Below are 20,511 nucleotides of genomic sequence, written 5' to 3'. Positions count from 1 at the left end.
TCCTGAACCCTGACCATATCAACCCGTCCCACATGTCCCAGTCTGAAAGCCTCCTTTCAGAATAATGATTTCAGTTTGAGCCTTGAACTGCACTTCACAACAAAGCAGCCAGCGCTCTGACATCACAGCCATGGCACGCTATGATTAGTCAGAAAGTAGGCGGGGTATAAACGTAAACAATATGACGGGCTGTTGTCTCCACCTGTGGACACTCGATGGGTCACACCTGGTTAAATGAACCTGCTTCATGACAAATTCAGAGGAACCACAGGCGCAGACTTCCTGTTTTTATGTATCAGAAATTTTATTGATCATCGATCAGCGAGTCTCAAACATCAGCAGGACGTGACAAAGACTGTCCAACACAGACAGACCCTTTAAAACAGCTGCCATCCCAAACAGGAAGAGTCCATGATGTCCACTCTGTCCTCAGCGGGTCAACAGGAGTGTCAGAGACAGTTTGTCCAGCAGCTCGTTTTATTCCACCTGAACCACAAACACTTACTGACTTCAACAGATTCACTGGAAGGAAGGAAGTAATAATACATCATACTCGTACTTGTACTTCAACGGGTCCAATCAGATTCTGTCAATATCAGTCAGCTCAATGGGTTTTAATTACTGATCCATGTTCTGGACAACTCATTTCATTATTGATTCATGTGAATTCTTTTTTCAAATAATCAACTGTTCTGACTAGAAAATGTCCAAGAGGACGTCGACAGTCCAAAACAGATTCTGTCCTGAGACGTCCAACGGACTGAATCTACTGACCTCGAACACGAGAACACGACATAAATGTCCACTCCAGATTGATTCTTTATGGTCCTCGTGGCTGCGGCTGCTTTCAAACGTTCAAGTTCAGACTTTAAATATTTCAGGTTCAGAGTTTGACGTAGTTTCTGATGTGGTTCCTGACGCTCTCGGCGATCTGCTCCTGGTTCTTCATCCTGTTGTAGTAATCCAGAAACAGCCCGTCAGGACTGACCAGGTAGATCAGGATGGTGTGATCCACAATGTAGTCTCCGTCCTCATCTTTGGGTCCGGGGCTGGCGTACACTCTGTAGTCCCGCCCTGCTTGTTTCACCTCCTCTGACGTTCCCGTCAGTCCGATCAGACGGGGGTGGAAGTCTTTGACGTAGCGGGCCAGCGCCGGCACGTCGTCCCTGTCCGGGTCCACGGTGATGAAGAGGGGCTGGACGGGCGGCAGCGAGGTGTCCCGGTCCAGAGCCGACACCACGGCGCTCAGCTTGTCCAGCTCGTCGGGACAGATGTCGGGACAGTGCGTGAAGCCGAAGTACAGCAGCACCCAGCTGCCCAGGAAGTCCTTCTTGGTCCTGCGCTGCCCTCTGTGGTCCAGGAGGCTGAAGTTGCCGTGACCCACAGCCACCTGCTGCAGCTGCTCCACCCGCTGCTGCCGCAACTTCTGCTGCTTCTCCAAGTGCACAAACCACCAGACCCCCAGCAGACTGCCGCCAAACAGCAGCGTCACCGCCAGACGAGTCCTCAGCTTCAGTTTATGAGAACCGGCGGACGAGTTCGGACCCTGAGACAGAGGACGTCTCTGAGCGAGCTGAGGAAGACGGCGGCTGGCCTGCTGACTCTCTGAGGTCAGCGCCGAGGAGACGAATGTCCTCTGGACCGCAGGAAGACGTCTCAGGACACTTCCTCCTCCACGCAGATCACCCACAATACACCTGACCCCCAACATCTCAGCGTCCTCCTGTAGCACAAACACAACACAGCAGGATACTCTGAAGTACTCAGAATACAGGAAATACTCAGATCCTTCACTCAGGTAGAGGTACTCATACCACTGTATACAAGTACAAATAAGACAAAAACAAGTCCTGCAATATCTCTACATTCCAAAATATAATCAGAAGTTTCAAGAGTATTAAGTGCAGAGTACTATCATACAAATTGATCATTTTGGATGTAAAACCTTTATTTTTATTTCATAAAGTACGGGTACCGGTCAGGCGCCATGTTGGATTTTAAACCGGTTGTATTGAATGAAATTCATCTGCATTTGACGGAAATAAGTGGTGTTTTTGTTAGTTTAAACTGGCCTGACACCGACACGAACTACCCTGAACTGTTGCTCAGAAGTTCACATCTTCTCTGGCAAGGATATATTTTTATTATTCGTACGATAAGTTAAGTTTAGTAACACCGAATAACAGAAGTTATCACTTCGCTCGGCTAGCCGAACAGGACTGCGGTACGTAGGCTGGCGGTTCTGTATCAAGCTGGTTTTCGACTGCAACTGTTAGCGGACTGTACTGTTTCAAACTCCGACATGAAAAATAAGTTCATCTGATTACAGCTAACAGAAAACTAAAGTTAACCCATCCAGCTTTAGCACAGAAGCTAACGCACGGAAGTCACCTTAACCTGCTGCTTTGAAGCTAACGTTAACGGAACGCGAAGCTAGCATATCACGTTAGCTGGTTTAGCTGTTAGCTTATCTAGCTTACCAGCGCAGGCGGTTCAGTCATAATAATAATAATAATAATAACGTACCTTTAACAGTCAGTGTCCACACAGCCAACCTCTGCGGACAGACATGGACACACTCACACACACAGTGTGTGGTTGTGAAACACATGAGCTGCTTTTACATAAACTTCAGTTCACTTCAGCTGATTCGACTAAACGGAGAGGAGACAGCAGAGGACATAGAATAACAATAAAGCTGAAGAATAAAAAAAACACTTATTCTAAACGTATAAATGTTGGAAAGTAAATCAAAAAATCACATAAATGTACATTTACAGAAATGTTGATACCAGCAGATTCGTGCCTGTGGCGACTGGAGCTGTAGTACTGAAAGCGTCCAGCAGGTGGCGCCGTAATGAGCGGTGACATGCAGTGAACCGTAAATCACACACGAGCGTGAAGTGAATGATGAGAATCAGCCTGCAGTACAAACAGCTGTAAAAGACAGTATTTCTGTTGAAATAAATAGAAATATCACCACCATAGTATTTGAACAGATGTCCTCCACAGAAAAAGGGTTTGTGTGTTTGAACCTCAGAAAACTTATTTTATCCTCTTTCATCGTCACATTTGTCTCTTTGTTTAAAGACTTCATGTCCAGCCAACAAAAACACACGAACATGTCACATTATTATAAAACAGACCAGGTCTGTGTGGCCAAAATACTTTGATGAAAGGCTTAAAATAATGTGTTCATTCAGACTCAGATGTGCTGAGACGCTTTGTCTCTTTGGAGCCTTCAGAGGACGTCTTGACCTGAAATATTTACAGGTAGATTTCTGTTTCTATGGTGACAGTAATAACGTCCTCTCCGTCCCTCTGCGTCGTGCAGTCCTGCTCCTCTGTGGTCCTCTGTGGGACACATCGGTAATTAATCTGTCCTCTGTCCCTCAGGATGTTCTCTGCAGTCATTGAAACTCTCTCTCTCTGTGTGAAGCTGAACCTCTCTCGTCCTCTGCTGCTTCTCCATGTTTTATTAATGAACCCTGGACAGAAGCCCAAGAAACCAGGTCACATCAGCTGTACCACACACACACACACACACACACACACACACACTGCACACTACACACACAATGTACACGCACACACACATACACACTGTACACTGCAGACACACACAGCGCACACACAGACACACACTGCACACTACACACACAATGTACACAAACACTGCACACACACACACACACACACACACACACACACAGCACACACTTATATCTCATAGTACTGCATGTTATCTTATAGTACTTTTATGTAGTCTTATAGTACTTGTATGTTATCTTATAGTACTTTTATGTAGTCTTATAGTACTTGTATGTTATCTTATAGTACTTTTATGTAGTCTTATAGTACTTGTATGTTATCTTATAGTACTTTTATGTAGTCTTATAGTACTTGTATGTTATCTTATAGTACTGCCTGTCATCCAGTGGGACAGCTGTGGTTCTGGAGGCTGAGCAGCTCGTCCACCAGTCAGAAGGTCGGCAGTTTATTAGTGAGAGTAAAATGTTATGTCCTGTGAACGCGTGTGTGTCCTCTGAGCTTCGTCCTCGGGCGATGGCGTCTCAGTGAACCTGGAGGACGTGTCCCTCTCAGCTGTCGTCTGTTATGTAACACCTGAAGAAGAAAGTGAAAGTCTCTGTTGGCCTGTTTGAAGCCTTTACATAACAGACTCTGCAGTGCTGCACTGACAAACAGCACAGCTCTGCTAAAGCCTGACCGCTGTCAGTGCAGGTCCAGGTCTACAGGAATCTGGTTCAGAGTAACTGAACCAGACTCAAAGCTCTTCACATTCCTGTGATACAAAGCTTTAAATCAGAGACGAGGATGACGAGGATGACAGCAGCAGTTAGTCGGTCCTGTTTTAAGCAGACTGAGAGTCTGCAGCTCTGTGAGGCTGTTCTCAGGTCAGCACTTCACGTTCTTCATCGTCACAGCAGCTTCAGTCCAGCAGCCGTTAGCAGAATCTAAACAGGAAGTGACCTGTCAGACAGCAGGTGGAGCTGGTGCAGTACTGTATGTACATATAGTACAAGTACGCAGTACTATAAAGTGTAACGGGACATCCTTGAGTCAACACGGTGCTTTGAGTTGAATGCTAACATTAGCATGCTAACACGCTCACAGTGTGTTTACCTGTAGAGGTCGTAATTAACAGCTTAGAGTCGGCTGTGTCTTCTGTCAAAGTTCAAATGAGGAGGTCATGAACTCTGACCTCCTGCATGAACATGGACATGAATTCATCCAGTCACTCACAGTGATCTGCCCCCAGTGGCTGTTTGCAGGTATGACAGTTTTCATGTTCATGACTGTCCTTTAAACGGCCTCTCAGGCGTCCCTCAGTCATCGCTTAAAGGCAGAATGTCCTCGCTCTTTATTTACTCGTCTCTGTTTCCTCTCATCGAGGAGCCTTAAACGCTACCCGGCCTCGATTCGTGTTGCCTAGCAACCGCTAAGACGTGGGAGAGGTGTTGAGAGTTTGCTGCATTTCCATTTTTATCAAGTCCTGCAGTGTGTTGTTACCTGGTGTCAAATCACACCTGCAGCGCGACAGCTGACGCACACACGTGAGATTAAATGTGCTGGAAGCTGATCACAGATCAGAGGATTGATGAAGACGCACTTCTTCATCGTTCATATAAACTAATACTCAGATCAGCTTAAAGCGCTCCAGTTTAATCCTTTAAGCATTCATGTGAAAAGAGTCTCAGTCGATACGATACGATCGAAGATTTTACTCAATCTTCTGTAAATTTCATCTTTGGTCAAATTAAATCAGCCAGAGGAAGGAAAAACAAAAAGAGGAAAGAAAAAAACACAATTTTGTAAGGAACAATACAACAAAAAGCATATTAGCTTAGCACAAAGACTGGAAGCAGGGGGAAACTGTTAGCCTAGCTCCATCAAGACAGAGAAAAGTGCTAGCTAAGAAGCTAACCAGCAGTCCATCCAGAGGGCTTCTTCACGTTAGCTAACAGTGAAGTGAAGCACACAGCTGACGTCCTGCTTTTAAAACTTTATTTAAAATGGAAACACGTCTTGTTTTGTCCTCATTGACGTTTGTGTTTTAACACGTCCACGCTGTGATCAGACGCTCAAAGGTTTGACAGTAAATGTTCATTTGAGGTCTGCATGAGGTCTTTCCACTTCAGATGTGCAGATACCAGCACATACTCATTTTCATCATTTATTCATGTTATTTCTCCTGAGCAGCAGCCTGTATCCTGTCCACGGACGTCTGGTGGTGTTTATTTTGCTCACTTTTCTGAGGTTTGACAGACCAAACGCAGACTTTCTGCTCAGACCTCCTGCAGGCGTTCGCACTGCAGCGCAGACTGAGCAGGATGCTGCCAGCGAACGGTTAACAGATGACGTCATGCAGCTCGTTGTGTATTCATGTCATGGCCTCCGTGTCTCTGTAGCATGAAGTGACGTCGCTCTGCATCACGCCGAGAGAGGAGCTGATGCTGAGGAGGAAATATAGGACAACAGGAGGAAGAGGAGGAGGAGGAAGAGGAGGACAGGTCTGCAGCGAACACTGAAGCCATCGAGAGACCAGCTGCATCTGCACATCAGGTATTTATTCACCCAGCGTGTGTGTGCGTGTGTGTGTGTGTGTGTGCGTGCGTGCGTGTGTGTGTGCGTGTGTGTGCGTGTGTGTGCGTGTGTGTGCGTGTGTGTGTGTGGTGCAGGTTGATGTGTGCAGCAGCGACAGGGGCATAAAGATGATTCACATCAAAGGACAAACAGAGGAAGGTCGTTCAGAGGGAGGAGAGCTGCTGAGCTGCTTCACAGTACCTGAGTACTCTCTTTGAGTACTAACTCTACATATCCGAGTACTGTTACTTCACTACATTTACATTACAAAACTAATCAGTACCTCAGTGTGTTTTTATTGATTAAGATAAAACTTTATTGATCCTTGATGAAATTCACAAACTGCCCAGCAGCATATGAAGTCATGAAAATGAGCCGCAGCATGACAGTGATGAACACATGAATGCATCAATAATTACAACATATAGAGTTCTGACATGGCCAGTACATTACAGTACGGAGTACTTTTACTTCTGGTACTTTGAGTATGTGTTAATGCTTTGATCCTTCTGCACTGATGAATGTGGTACTTTTACTTGTAGAATAGTATCTCTACATAGTAGCATTAGTACAAAAGACCTGACTACTTCCTCCACAACTGGCTTAAAGGAATACTTCAGCATTTCTGTGTATTAATACCACGTTCGTGTCATGTGATCTGCAGTCATAGATTCTGACTCTTTAGAAATGTGCTTTCAGACTGTGACGTCCTTAATGTGTAGAAGCTGCTGCTGCGTCTGATCAGACTGACTGTGCAGATCCTCATCAGGTGTGAACCTCCACACCTGGACCAGGAGGTCACAGGTCAGGAGGTCAGGAGGTCTGCAGGGAGTCAGACGAGGTCTTTCAGGTGTTCACACCTCCTGCAGTGACGTTCATGTGCTCAGAGAGAACGACTGTTAGAAAATGTCTTTGATCAAAGTGAACGAACAAACTCAAAGTCAACTACAACTCCCAGGATGCATTTCACCGACAGACGCGCACTCACAGAGCCTGATAATCTGTCACACGTCACTCAGCACTTTGAGTTTCCATCACTGTCTTTGTCTCCATGGCAGCAGCAGCAGCAGAGGCTCATGGGTATTGTAGTATTTAGGACGTGGTCTGTGGAGGTGAGAGCGTGAACCTGTGTGAGTCCAGAACAGTCATCCCTTCACCTGCAGCAGTTCATCTCCTTCATGTATCGGCATCAGTATCGACCTGTGTGGTGCAGCATCGGTGGAGCTGTCGCAGCTCCCTGTCTGTTCTCCATCCTCCTCACCTCCTCCCCTCTGCTCCCCTCCAGCCCTCAGTCGTCACTGGGCTCCGGCGGGATGGAGGGGCTGCTGCGGCTCAGTCTGCCCGGAGCGTGAGGAGCCTTCCTGGGCTGCGTCTGCCTCGCCCTCCCCCCTCCTCAGCGCTCAGCGAGGAGCTCTGATCCTCCTCCTCCTCTCTGCAGCAGCGTCTCTGCTCCATCAGCTGAAAACATGGACGGACTCCGCCTGCCGCCCGTCATCGAGGAGGTCCTCGATCCATCCGGTCAGTCTGTTTCACTGTTTCCTGCTTTTTCTGACTGTTTCCTCCTGTTAGTCATGAATAAAAGCTCACATCAAAACACGCTGGAGCAGGACGTACTGCTGGTACTTCAGCAAAAGTACTAATACAGTGTAGAAATACTCCACAGCATGAATCTGTGTTTGTGGAGTCTTGATTTTGTTTACATAAACAAACAGCTGCTGCTCACGTGTTTCTCCTGCTCCACCACTAGATGGAGCCAGAGTGCCGCGAAACGTTTGGGTTGAATAAAAGTTAAACTTGAATAAATCAGATTTTCTGATGTTTTGTAGAAGTTTTGTGTTTAAACCAGTTTCTCTGTGTGAAGACGAGCTGTGCGAGATGAAGGTGGAGAAACCCATCATGTTGGCAGAAACTCTGACGGCCAAAGAGAGGCAGTCCCTGGAGGAGAAGGAGGAGACGCGGGGAGACGGAGAGAAAGGCCAGCAGGAGGAAGAGAAGGAGGTGACGGAGGAGAAGGAGGAGGAGGAGCCAGGAGGAGGAGGGAAGGATGAAGAGGAGGAGCTGGAGGAGCTGAGAGCTCAGGTGTTACAGCTGCTGCTGGAAGTGGAGGAGACCAGGGAGGTTTCCCAGAGACACGAGGAGAATTTCCTCGAGCTGCAGGGTCAGTACAGTTACTGCAGTACTGCACTACACTACCAGTACCTGTACTTCACTCCAGTATTTCATTTTGTGATACTTTATTCCTCAACTCCACTTTTTATTCCACTTTTTACATTTGTCTGTCAGTTTTAGTGAAACGCTCGTATCTCCAGACGTGTTAATGTTGGATGTTTGTGCTGAACTGAAGGATGAAGGTTCTTTCATGTCTTGAGAACGTCTTCAGCCTCGTCTGCTTCTTCTTCTCTGATCTCAGGTCTGCTGGAGGACGAGCGCCTGGCGAGCGCCCATCAGGCCGAGAGTTTCACCAGACAGATCCAGAGACTTCAAGGTGCGCTCGCCTGTAACTTCCTGCCTGTCGCAGTACCAGAGTACACGAGTCCTTTTTCAACTCTGATTCCTCCTCCTGCAGCTCAGCTCCGCTCGGTCCAGGAGGAGATGGACAGTCTGGAGGAGGAGAAGGAGAGCGAGTTGGAGGAGGTGCAGGAGGAGCTCCGCTCAGCTCAGGAGGAGGTGCTGATGCTGCAGCAGGCGGCCGAAGAGGCGGCGGCAGAGAGGGAGAACGACATCGCCTCCCTGCAGGAGGAGCTGTGTCGGCTGAGGGCGGAGCTGCAGCGCCTCCACGTCACGGCGCAGGAGTACGAGCTGGAGATCACGACGCTGAGAGCCGAGATCAGCATGAAGAGCCGGAACCAAGACCCTCACGCACACGGTAACTCCTCGTGTCCCTGTCTGCCTTTGATTGACAGCAGCTGAGGGGCGTGTCTCTGTCCCAGTCATTAGCAGTTTCCTGTTTTCAGTGTTGCTGATGCAGATCTAGTGAGATGAGAAGATGTAGATTTCCATTTCAAAGGGATCTAAAAATGAGGTCACCTGGACTCACAGCTATCTGGTTCATCACCTGTGTGGAGGAAAGCAAAGTAATAACAGACTGAACTCACCGCTGTTGATTATCTGCTGCCATGTTTGTGTGTTCAGGTGATGTGAGCCAGCTGAAGGACGACCTCGTCTCTCTGACCGAAGAGCGTCAGACTCTGACCAACGACAACAAAGAGCTGAGCAGCAAAGTGGAGCAACTGCAGCAGCAACGAGACACGTGAGTGGTCCAACCAGCTGTCAATCAATCTACTGCATCAGAAGACAAACATCCACAGATCAGTGACACTGCTGTCTTCTGACCGCTGCGTCCTCCTGGTGAACAGGTGTGATGATGTGTACCTGGCAGTCAGAGAGGAGGGCACAGCTAAACGGGATGAGGACGACCGGGTGAAGGCCGACTCTTACATCACCCTGTCTCAGTCCGGGCCTGACCACCAGGAGCGAGCCCTGCAGGATCCGGACCCTTCGTCAGTCCAGGAGAAGGTCTGCAGCTCGGAGCTGGACGCCCTGAAGGTCCAACTGAGACAGGCTGAGGAGACGGCTCATAAAGTCCAGAGAGAGGTATCAGCCGGCCGTCTTCAGGTCACACACATCTTTAAGCTCTCAGCAGCTGAACGGCGCTTTATTTCATCTGTTTGGCTGTTTGCTGTCATTTCTGTCGTCCATGTGATCTGTTCGTTTCCACCTGCTCAGCAGTTTATGCACGTCTTAGAGTACAACAGTAAAATTAAGGTTTCAGTGCTCTCTGGTGGACAAACTATGGAACAACAACACTGTTTCTAAACTGCTGCAAACACACATTTGGCATTTCTACATGTTAATGTTCCTTTGGCTGGTCGACTCACAGCTGACTAATCTGAATCGAGACATCAGCCTCATTGATCCCTTCAGCTGCTCTTTAACCTCTTTCTTCCTGTCAGTGTGATGGTTTGAAGGGTGAACTGGTGGAACTGCAGCAGCTGTACGACAGCAGCCAGCGGGAGCGAGTGGCGCTCGAGGAGGAGCTGCAGCGCTGCAAGGCCGAGCTCCAGAAACTGGTGGGCAGGAAGTCACAGGTGAGAGGCCAGAGGTCAACGGCCCAGGTGCTTTGTTAAAGGGAGGTACACTCTCGTCACCTGTGTGTGATTCCTGACTTTGGCACAGGTGAAAACATCTTTCCTCCTGTATGAAGATCTGTTTTATTGGTTAAAACTTTCTTGAAGTTGGCACTTGAATACACTTGGTAACAGGTAACAGCACCTGAACAGCTCAGTTCAGCGTGGAAACATCTGGAGTAAGGTTGTAAACTTTATGCATTTTCCTTAACTGATAGTTGAACATGTTAACGATCAATTATCGATTAATCATTGATGATTTGTAAGGCACATCTGCTCGGTGGTCTGCCGTGTGTCTGACCTCGGGACCTCGGATTTGTTCATCGATGTAGTGGTGTGAGTAACTGTGATGTAACGCAGCTTTAAGCTCGCCATCTTTTCATTGTACTGCCGCTCAACGCGGTTCATGATTGGAGCTCCTGAGGAGAGGCGATATCCTCAGTGTAGTTCAGAACCTCCACGGTTACACCGTCATGTCCTCTGGGTTCTTGCTTGTCTAGCAAAGTTCGACATGCGATTGGAGGAGTTCATTGGAGGACGATGTTCCACTTTGGACCGTTCAGGTGGTGACACTCCGGCGTTGTAATGGAGCTGTATTTTAGGATTGTCCCCTTCACGGTGTCATGCTCCCGTGCTGGACGATTATTGTCCTCTTCGTCCTGCCTCACTGTTTCCCCTGTCCTCCTCTTGTCTCTGAACTGTAAGGTCAAGTGCGCCCTCTTGTGGTCTAAAAGTTGATATGTTTGCTCCGGCACACTAAACACATTTTGTCAGTTTATACATTTTTAATCAATTAAATTCTTAGCAGCATCGATTGATGATTAATCATTAACGTCCTTTATTTGGAGAGAAGAAATACAAACAAGGTCTGACATTCCTCTAATGCTGAAGGATGAAGGTAACTAAATAAAAAACCTTGAAGGTAAGTGCGACGCAGTGCACACATGAAAAACCACCACACAGAAACCTGTTTGACCTGCTCTTTAAACCCTTGATGTTCACCATGAAGTCCGTCTGTACTGTTTGCATGTGGGTCGGAACCAGCTTGGCTGAAACTCTCTGGATGCCTCATCTGTCATTCTGCTTTCTGGTTTGCAGCAGCTGCAGCTCTGCTCGTGTCGCTGGTGTTTTAGCGTCGTGACGTCAGCTTCTTCTTAACATCTGTCGCTTCTGGGCAGTTTGTTTTTGTCATCTGTTTGTTTCTTCTTCTGCTCGACTTACCGCCCCCCCCACGCAGCCTTCGGGAAGGGTCTGAGCCAGTCCTCAGACCAGACTGGGGATCTGAGTGTCACGGCTGGGCCCTCGATTAGGGACGGGGCTGTCTTGACTTGGGACTTGCCTGTTTGTGACTTTACGAAGTGGACCTTCTCGACTTGAGACTTGACTTGGCATTTGGAACTCTAGACTAGACGTGAGTGTAAAAGCTTGAGACTAAACTTGAGACTTGCCTGTCTTGACTTTGGACCTGAACTTCGGAACTTTTGGAACATGACTTGGAACTTGAGACTAGACTCTAGCCTAAACACGAAGTCTACCTATCTTGGTTGGAACTTGACTTGGAACAGATTTTACTGATTCAAGACGTGACCTGAGACTTGCTCGTGACTCAGGACTCGGTGCTGGTACTTGAGTGTCAACACTTGAGTCTAGACAGTCCTGCCTGTCTGAGACTTGAATTGGGATTTGATTAGGAGTTTGCCATCACATTTGTAACCTGGCTATCAAGGCTCGAGACGACACATGGGACCTGTTATGATTTAGTACTTGAAGGTCAACAGTGCAGACTTGGTTGGGACTTGCTTGTCTGAGGCTTCACTTCCTTCATGAGGGATTTGACTCGAGGTTTGACTTGAGATTTGGGACTGGCCTGTCTGAACGTGGGACTTGAGTGTCATAGTTTGAGACTTGGGACCTGGGACCTGCCTCTCTTGCCGATGCGAGTCCTGACTTGGGAATGGTGAACAGTGACTTGGTCCCACCTCAGCTCCTGTCCATCCCATCATTCATGTACGTTCTCGTCTCGTCTCGGTGGACTCTGGAGGTGATAAACTGCTCCCACAGCTCTCCATCTTGTCTTTGACCATCTTAAATGTCATTCTCTAACTGCCTGCTCGTTCTGTTTCCTCCCTTTCCTCCATCGTCAGGCTGTTCTCTGATCGCCTTTGTTTCACATGAACTTTACGATGAACTGAATCAAATTCTGTGTAAATTTGATGGTTGTTGTTGTTCAACCTGCCTCTCTTTTCTTTTTCTATCCATCATTTTATGTGTTCTTCTTCTTGCTTTGGTTTGCTGCACGCTCGCCTTTCTTCCCGACACGTTCTGACTTTATTATTCTGATTATTTTATGCTTTCATTTTCTCTCACCTCGCCCCCCCACGCCCCCCCACACTCCTTCCTTCTGTCTTTTCCCCAGAACTGCACTCGTCCGTCAGAGCCCCCTGTCCTCTCCATCCCCTTCATAGGATTGATTGTAATAGTGGCCTTGATTTGGTGCTGGTGGGAGGAGCTGGCGTCCTAGTGAGGACCAGGTATGGCCACGCCCTTCTTTCTCTACCAGACGCTCTTCCTGTTTTAGCATCCGAGAGTGGCTGAATGGAGGGGTTAAACTCAGATAACTGCCTCTGTGCACAGCAGCTGTTCGTACGGGATGAGTGTGACTGTCTGTAATCTGTGATGTACAGCTCCACTGCAGATTAATGACTGAAAAGGTTCATCTGACATGAGGTTTCTCTTTGCTGTGAATGTCCACACCTGCAGTCATGTGTCCTCTTCTGGCTGCCGAACTGATCTCAACACAAATTTCTTCTGCTAAATTCTGCAAAACCCAAAATGAAGTTCACTCTTCATGCACGGCAGCGACGGCACAGTTCAGGTTGCTGTCAATGAAAAGTCGAACGTTAACTGCAGCTCACAGGACGTGTCGTCCGACCTCGTCTGAGGGCAGAAGTGTTGTTAGCTGTTTGAGTTTCCAGCTGTCCACAGTGACAGTTTCCCCTTGAGACATTCAGTGTTGTACAGCTCAGGGTGAAGAATGAAAGAGGACAGGAGTTCGCCTGTCGTCTCAGTGTGGAAACACGTGACTTTCTGATGATTACCTGCAGCTGACTTTTGGCTTCTGGTCTGAGAACAGCTTGAAGGTACCCTGTGGAGTTTTAATAAACAGATCACTGTGCGGATCATTGAGGCTGCGATGGTTGTTGGGTTTCTTTGGGTTCCTTCCACCATCTTTCCATCAGTGGGGCAGCATGAAGTTATCGGCAGGACTCTTTGTGGCATCACCTGGTTCAAATCAGGGGCCGGCTCCAGAGGGTACCTTTAAAAGACCTGAACCAAAGACACTGCTGATAAACCCTGATCCATAGACAGACCTCAGGTGGTTCTAGTCCACTTTGATTTAATGTTTTCAGGCCGTGACTGCTCTCCCTGAGCGTCGCGGCCTCCAAACACTGAGCTGAGCTCAGCTGACGGCTGCAAGTGAAAAACATTTAGTTTAAGGCAAAGTGGCGCCACGAGGAGCGAGGCTGACGAGCGTGACTCGTCATGAGGTTTCTGTGGTGACGAAGAACAAGCGAACGCGGCCGAGAGGCTGTCAGTCATTACTGAAGCTGAAGGAGAGAAGAGGTCGACTGACAGGAACAACACTGCAAGTCACTGCTCAGGGCTGAAACACACAGAGACAGAGACAGACACAGAGACAGAGACAGACACAGAGAGACAGAGACAGACACAGAGACAGAGAGACACACAGACACAGAGAGACAGAGACAGACACAGAGAGACAGAGACAGACACAGAGACAGAGAGACACACAGAGACAGAGACAGAGACAGAGAGACAGAGACAGACACAGAGAGACAGAGACAGACACAGAGACAGAGAGACACACAGACACAGAGAGACAGAGACAGACACAGAGACAGAGAGACACACAGACACAGAGAGACAGAGACAGACACAGAGACAGAGAGACAGAGACAGACACAGAGAGACAGAGACAGACACAGAGACAGAGAGACACACAGAGACAGAGACAGAGACAGACACAGAGACAGAGACAGAGACAGACACAGAGACACAGAGACAGAGAGACAGAGACAGACACAGAGAGACAGAGACAGACACAGAGACAGAGAGACACACACAGACACAGAGACAGACACAGAGACAGAGAGACAGAGACAGACACAGAGAGACAGAGACAGACACAGAGACAGAGAGACAGAGACAGAGAGACACACACAGACACAGAGACAGAGAGACAGACACAGAGACAGACACAGAGACAGAGAGACACACACAGACACAGAGACAGAGAGACAGACACAGAGACAGAGAGACACACACAGACACAGAGACAGAGAGACACACACAGAGACAGAGACACATACACACCACTCCACACTTACCACAAAGTGTGTATGTGTGTACGGAAGCTCATTACTGCCAGAAAACAAAAATAATTTTAAAAATAAGAATGATTATGATTCAGCTAAAATTGTACTCGAGTATCAGAATTCTTTTTTTTATTTTTGACCATGAGTAGGCCTCACAGCGTCTTCGGATCCACGTGGAAACAGTTTGTGGAAGACATCTTTTTTAAAGTCGTCCTCATTTGTCTTAATCATCTTGTTCACCACCGTCCGTTTTGTCTCCACCTTTAAAGACGTCTCTCCGCTGACAGTCCTTCTCTTTCTCAGCAGAGCGGCGCTGAAGGCTGGAACCTGGCGGTGGCAGCGGTTGCCGTGGCAGCCATTGTAGTTCTGGTCGTCCCCGGCTTCACCAGGGCCTGAGGACTACACAGGAAGTGACCTCGCTGGGACGTCTGGGACTGCTGTCACCCATCCGTCGCTGCCCTCATACATGTTGCTGTCCTGATGTCTGCTTGTCGCATCGCTCTGTTTGGTGGGACGGCACCGCCGAGACGTCGGTGACATCTGAGGGAAAATACAGACGACTGTCGTCCACAAAGACTCTGAACTCTTCCTGCAGGTCGTCATCGTGCAGTAAGTCGTCTGATTGGTTCATTGATCGACTGTCAGCTTTTCAAACATCCACCATCACGATCCAAGACTCGCACTGGACGCCGCCATGTCGTGTATTTAGAGGACGATCATTTTAAACAAAGGTGGAAGAAGTATTCAGTATAAGCAGTAATACCACAGTGTAAAAGTACTATTAAGTACTAGTATTATTAGTTTTATTTATCAGCAGAATATACTTAAAAGTATCAAAAGAGGGTCATGTTATTATCTCTATCATATCTTTACATTAATGCAGAACTCTAATGCAGCACTCTAACGTTACTGGCTGAGAGGAGGTGATTTTACTACATAAACATAATTTAGCAAAAGATTTTGAGTAAACTTCAGGCTGTAAACTGTGCTGGAGGGCAGGAAGTGAAGTCCAGGACAAACTTCATGAATCCGCTGATGAAGTTCAACACGGTCGTCCCATTGTGTCACGTTTGAGTCTTTTCTTTAGTCCAACAACTGAAAAACCCTTTCAGCTCTAAAATTCTTTGCCTTGTTTTTCTGCACTAGATTCAAAGGACATTTTGCACTCGCTGAGTTACGCTGAGGACGCGGTGCTGCTGCTTCAGTCCTGTTTGATGCTGTACGTCTTCATGTTTGTCCAAAAATAACCGTTCATGTGGAATATTAAACAGATTTGTTCTGTAGGGATTAGAAGAAACAGCACCTTGACAGAAAAAATGAACTCAATCATCTTTATTTCACCTACCTGTCCCTTTACAGATCAATCTAAAACATTTGTATTTGTGTGTTTATAGTACCAAACAGGTAGTACATGTACAGAAGTACAAAGCACTTTTTTAAGCTTCAGAGAGGTATTTGTTGGAATCATTCCGGAGAGATTATTTGTGTCGACTGGTTTCAGTGTTTAAGCTCAGATTGAACCAGAGTGGCTTTAAAGTTTAGGGATATTTTTGCACAACAAACAGTTTGTTTCTGACAGTGTGTTTTAGATTTTAGGGGAAAGCTGGGGGTCTTATACAGCCCCATTTGGACAGGATCAACACAAAATATTTCATTATTCTCATGTTCTCATTATTTTTAATAGTGAATAGAAGAGGACCGAAGATGGAGCCTTGTGGGACTCCTTCACTATTGTTTCCTTGATTTGACCCTTACCCTAATCACTAAACAGCCTCTGCTTTAGCTCTACCTTAAAAATAGTCATAAAACAACAGACCATAAACAGCCCTATCATAGTTTTTGTCTGTATAATAAAAAGAAATAAATCGTGTCCACGTGGGGCTGTAGAGCAGATCTCAAACTCCAGCTGTAAAAATCTGGATTCCGCCTGTTTCTCACAGATCTGTGTGACAGAAGGTCAGAATGAACACATTTTCTCTTCTTCATACTTTAGATGTTTCAGCCTTTCATTGGGGGTGAATAAATCCCCCCCAACCGACTTTTTTGCACATAGACAAGTTTCAGTTTTTAACTGGATCCTAATAGAGGCCTGATTCATGTTTACATTTAATTGGTGACCAAATAATCAGAGAAAATCCAATCACACGCTGAAATGACTGTGATCCTGTGCAGGTTGGCGTCAGGTGTTTAGATTTAACGACTTTTGTCATTTGTTGTTCGTGACCTTTACCAAATCTGAACACCTTCAAAATAAAAGACATTCCAGTTTCAATACAAACACCAGCTATATGACACTGAAGTTTAACATGACAGAGTGTGGACAAAATATCTGAAACACTGCAGATGAAGCAGGATTTTCTCAAACCGTCAGAGTTTAAAGTAAAATAAGACCATATTACAATTACCTATTTAGGATGAGTAAGCGACACACACACACACACACACACACACACACTACACGTGTAGGGGTTAACAGCAGGGCTCTGATTGGGCTGTAACAGGTCCTGTTTTGTTCTACATCATTAACAGCATGTGTCATTAAGAGCTTATAGTTGCTGCATGACAGACTTTACTCCAGGCCTCAAACTGCACACGATGAAGATGATGATGCTTTTTTTTTCTTTGAAATGTATGGAAGCCTGTTTCAGCCAGGAAAAAAATAATCTTTTCAAAAAAAGATGAAAGCTTGAGGAATGACAAAAAAACAGAAAGTGACGGTAAAGTCAAGATTTTGACATAAAGTAAAATCTACGGCAAAATTTTAACCCGCTAATCAGCAATTTCTGCTGGAAAAAAGAGAAAATATTTATGGATATAAAAAATATCAATATGGTACTTTAAATAACATTTCGACTTTCAAAGTTGAATTTAGGATGAAAGTCATAATTTTGAGATACTGAGTTAAAAAATCTAAGATATTTTGACCTGATTGATCATTTTAAATCTCATCATTTTAATGTAGTGAATCCAAACAGACACCGTACTTCCTGCTTCTGTCTCATTACATCCGAACTTTGACTTCCTTTTATTATATTCTTCTTCTTCTTCTGGGCTTCCGTAGATTTGACACTCAGTTTTCTGTCGTCTTTACCGTCTCTGTACTCTGGACTTGTGTCTTGATGTCAATAATGTGTCAGAATGTGTTTTGGCATTTTGTTTGTGACTCGTCGTAGTTTTTCTGGCAGGGAACGGCGTCAGCCTGTAAAATGTGAATGAGTTTTGGATCGGTTGTGGATGCTGACTGAATCACTGCTGGTCTGCCTGTTCTTGGCTTTGTTTTTGGAGTTTTTGGTCCGTTTAAAGCAGAACCTTCCTGGAAGCTGCATGCTAACGTTACCTGCACAAACCCTGCTCTTATGTAGCTTCTCTCCTTTCAATACTTGCTCACGTCTTGTGCTGCACATAGAATAGTTCCAGTTGGACTCTGAGTTGGTGCTCTCTTTAAAGGACGTTATTTTCATACAGCTGATTAGACTGTAGCAAGGTTTTGTCAAATTATTGCAGATTAATGTAGCGGAGGTAGAGATGGAGCGTGAGGATGGACTGATAACGGGCTGACTGATGTCTACCAGCTGATATTTGACAGGTCCAGCCTTTTAATGATGTTTATGAGCAAAATGCGTTCTTAAATTTTTCTTAAATTCTGTAATATGTTGAAGAAATATATGAAGATTTTGCTCACAAATATGCATTTCAGCATTAAAGTTGTGTCCAGATCAGAATTCTGAAAGAATGTGTGCGTTAACTTCCACAGCAACAAAAACACATTCGAGACAAAACTGCACGTTTTCACGTTTCCAGATTTCTTTCATCAAATGCTCGTTTGTGTCAGGAAACTCTGAACATTTATCAAATAAAAAACACCTTGGTTGTTAGGTGAGTACTCCATATTGCGATCAGGGCCTGCATCAGTCCATCCTCCACGGCGTCCAGACAGACGTTAGCTCGCTGTAGTCGGCTCAGTGTTGCATGTTAGATCTCATGAGGTTGAACATTTGCATGAAAATAGTCGAGTAGCTTCAGATGCTGTAGCAGCCGTAGAGTTAGACAACGCTCACTGAATATTACAGTGGTAGCATGAGCGCTGTAGGCTAATCCAATTCTTCCAGTAGTTACCTTCAACTGTTTTATTACTATTTTTGTAGTAAAATGTCAAAAAAAAATCTGATGTTTTAAAGTCTTTTTCTCCAGAGCCTGATGTTTGAGACGTGTAGAGCTTATCTTAGCACAAAGTCTGGAAGCATAAGGAAACTGCTAGCCAGTGTAGCTAACTACCATGTGTACCTGTAAGCATGATCAGTGTTTCAGCTGTATTCCCGTGCACTGATGGTAGCTACAAACAGCACATCCACCTTTATGCTAGCTGCTTCTAATGCGCTGATTTCCAGTAGATAGAAACTAGTGAGCATGAGTGATGTGTGGTAGTTTTTTTGTGTCTGTTGTAACACAAAGATGTGTTTAGCCTATCTTAGCACAAAGAATGAAAGCAGGGGGGGACTGCTAGCCAGCACAGCCTCCAAAAAGTTAGCATCAAAATCAGTCAATCAATATTATGTTAGGTGTTATAAGCATTGGTAGCTACAAAGTCAGGAAATGCAACCTGTGCTAGCTTTTTGTAGCTGTTAATGTTGTAGTGATGCACAATTAATACATCCCACATTATGCAAGCTGTTTTAACCTTACTGTTGTTACACCAGGATATGTTTAGCCTTTAGCTTAGCATAAAAACTGGAAGCAGGGGGAAACTGCAAACCAATGACGCCACAAAACAGCTAACGTGATGATCTTTTTTAAGTGTTTATAGCTTGTTTATATCAAGGTAGCTACAGCTAACATAGCCAACATTAAGCTGGCTGTTTATAGCAGTTTGACATAGTGTCTAGCATAAATCATGGTAGCAGCGTGATAATTTGCTACAACATATTTAGCCTATCTTAAAACACAACTGGAGAAAGGGGAAACTGCTAACCCAGATCCAGCTAAAGATCCAGCTTCCAACACCTGCGATCTGTCTGATTTACATGTTGAACAGGTGAAGACATGAATAAAGAGGACACTGTGCATTTGTTTACCAACAGCTGCTGCTGGGCTAGCAGTTTCCCCTTGTTTCCAGTGTTTGTGCTAAGCTAGGCTAACCACGTCCTGGGCCCCTCTGGATGCACAGAGATCAACCTCAGTCTCTGGAGAAGGACCTCAGAGAACGTGACGCTTCCTCTGCTCGGACTTCTTTGCCTGTTGGCTTTGGCGCAGGTGGTCGCTGTCAGGTGTCAGGTGTCAGGTGAGCTGTGTGAACTCTTACCTGAACCCTGTCTGTTGAAGCGGCATGTCACCTGACTGCTGTCTGTTCTGCTTCTGCTTCAGTTCTTTGTGTTCCTTTGCTTCTCTGAAGGACTCAACATTCATCGTACTCGTGATGTTTCTGCACAACTTCAGTGTCAGTTTGCCGTTTTAGTTTTTTGTGATGATTTAGTTCAACGGTCTGTACATTTTGTAAATGAACTGAAAAATAAAAAACAGTTTATCCTTGTCTTTAATGTTTGCTATGTTTTTATTTCATATTTGAATGAATTTTGATTCTATATTTCAACCTAATGAACATTTAGTCTTCTTTCCTTTTTGTTATTGGTTATTTTTGCCTGTTCGTTGGAAATGCTGACTTTTGATTGGATCATGAAATGCATAAACAGGATTTGTGGGACATTTTTAACCTTGAAAGTCTGAAGTTTGAAGGAGGTAAGATTCTTCTTCTTCTTCTTCTTCTTCTTCTTCTTCTTCTTCTTCTTCTTCTGCTTAGTATTATTATTGATGTACAGGAAACATTTTAAATGAACTTGATGTCCATTTCTTCATGTTCTGTGTTTCATGTCACATGTGTTCGTTAA

The 20,511-nt window shown here is 45.7% G+C and overlaps 2 protein-coding genes across 6 annotated transcripts; one reads left to right on the top strand and one right to left on the bottom strand.

Moving 5' to 3' along the window:
- Positions 1–283: 283 nt before the first annotated feature.
- On the bottom strand, positions 284–2,611 carry sco2 (synthesis of cytochrome C oxidase 2). The gene is made up of 2 exons (XM_076721759.1): positions 2,527–2,611; positions 284–1,723 (listed from the first exon to the last, which is right to left on the bottom strand). The coding sequence occupies exon 2, from the start codon at positions 1,709–1,711 to the stop codon at positions 884–886; it is 828 nt and encodes a 275-aa protein (XP_076577874.1). The 5' UTR covers positions 1,712–1,723; positions 2,527–2,611; the 3' UTR covers positions 284–883.
- Positions 2,612–5,898: 3,287 nt separating this feature from the next.
- Positions 5,899–20,158, top strand: LOC143314792 (coiled-coil domain-containing protein 136-like). 5 transcript variants are annotated; one of them, XM_076721963.1, is made up of 10 exons: positions 5,952–6,084; positions 7,391–7,623; positions 7,967–8,263; positions 8,516–8,590; positions 8,672–8,971; positions 9,238–9,355; positions 9,462–9,699; positions 10,059–10,193; positions 12,649–12,763; positions 14,936–20,158. In XM_076721963.1, exons 2-9 carry the CDS (start codon positions 7,572–7,574, stop codon positions 12,751–12,753), a joined length of 1,320 nt encoding a protein of 439 aa, XP_076578078.1. In that variant the 5' UTR covers positions 5,952–6,084; positions 7,391–7,571; the 3' UTR covers positions 12,754–12,763; positions 14,936–20,158. The 5 variants fall into 5 exon arrangements, with proteins under 5 accessions (XP_076578080.1, XP_076578079.1, XP_076578081.1 ...); XM_076721961.1 differs by having other exon boundaries at positions 14,933–18,783; XM_076721965.1 differs by lacking the exon at positions 12,649–12,763 and having other exon boundaries at positions 5,899–6,084.
- Positions 20,159–20,511: the final 353 nt, after the last annotated feature.

The sequence above is a fragment of the Chaetodon auriga genome, chromosome 22 (genome assembly GCF_051107435.1).
Source record: "Chaetodon auriga isolate fChaAug3 chromosome 22, fChaAug3.hap1, whole genome shotgun sequence".
NCBI classification, from domain to species: Eukaryota; Metazoa; Chordata; class Actinopteri; order Chaetodontiformes; family Chaetodontidae; genus Chaetodon; species Chaetodon auriga.
The sequence above is the reverse complement of the archived record's forward strand: the minus strand, read 5'-3'. Positions and strand labels throughout refer to the sequence as shown.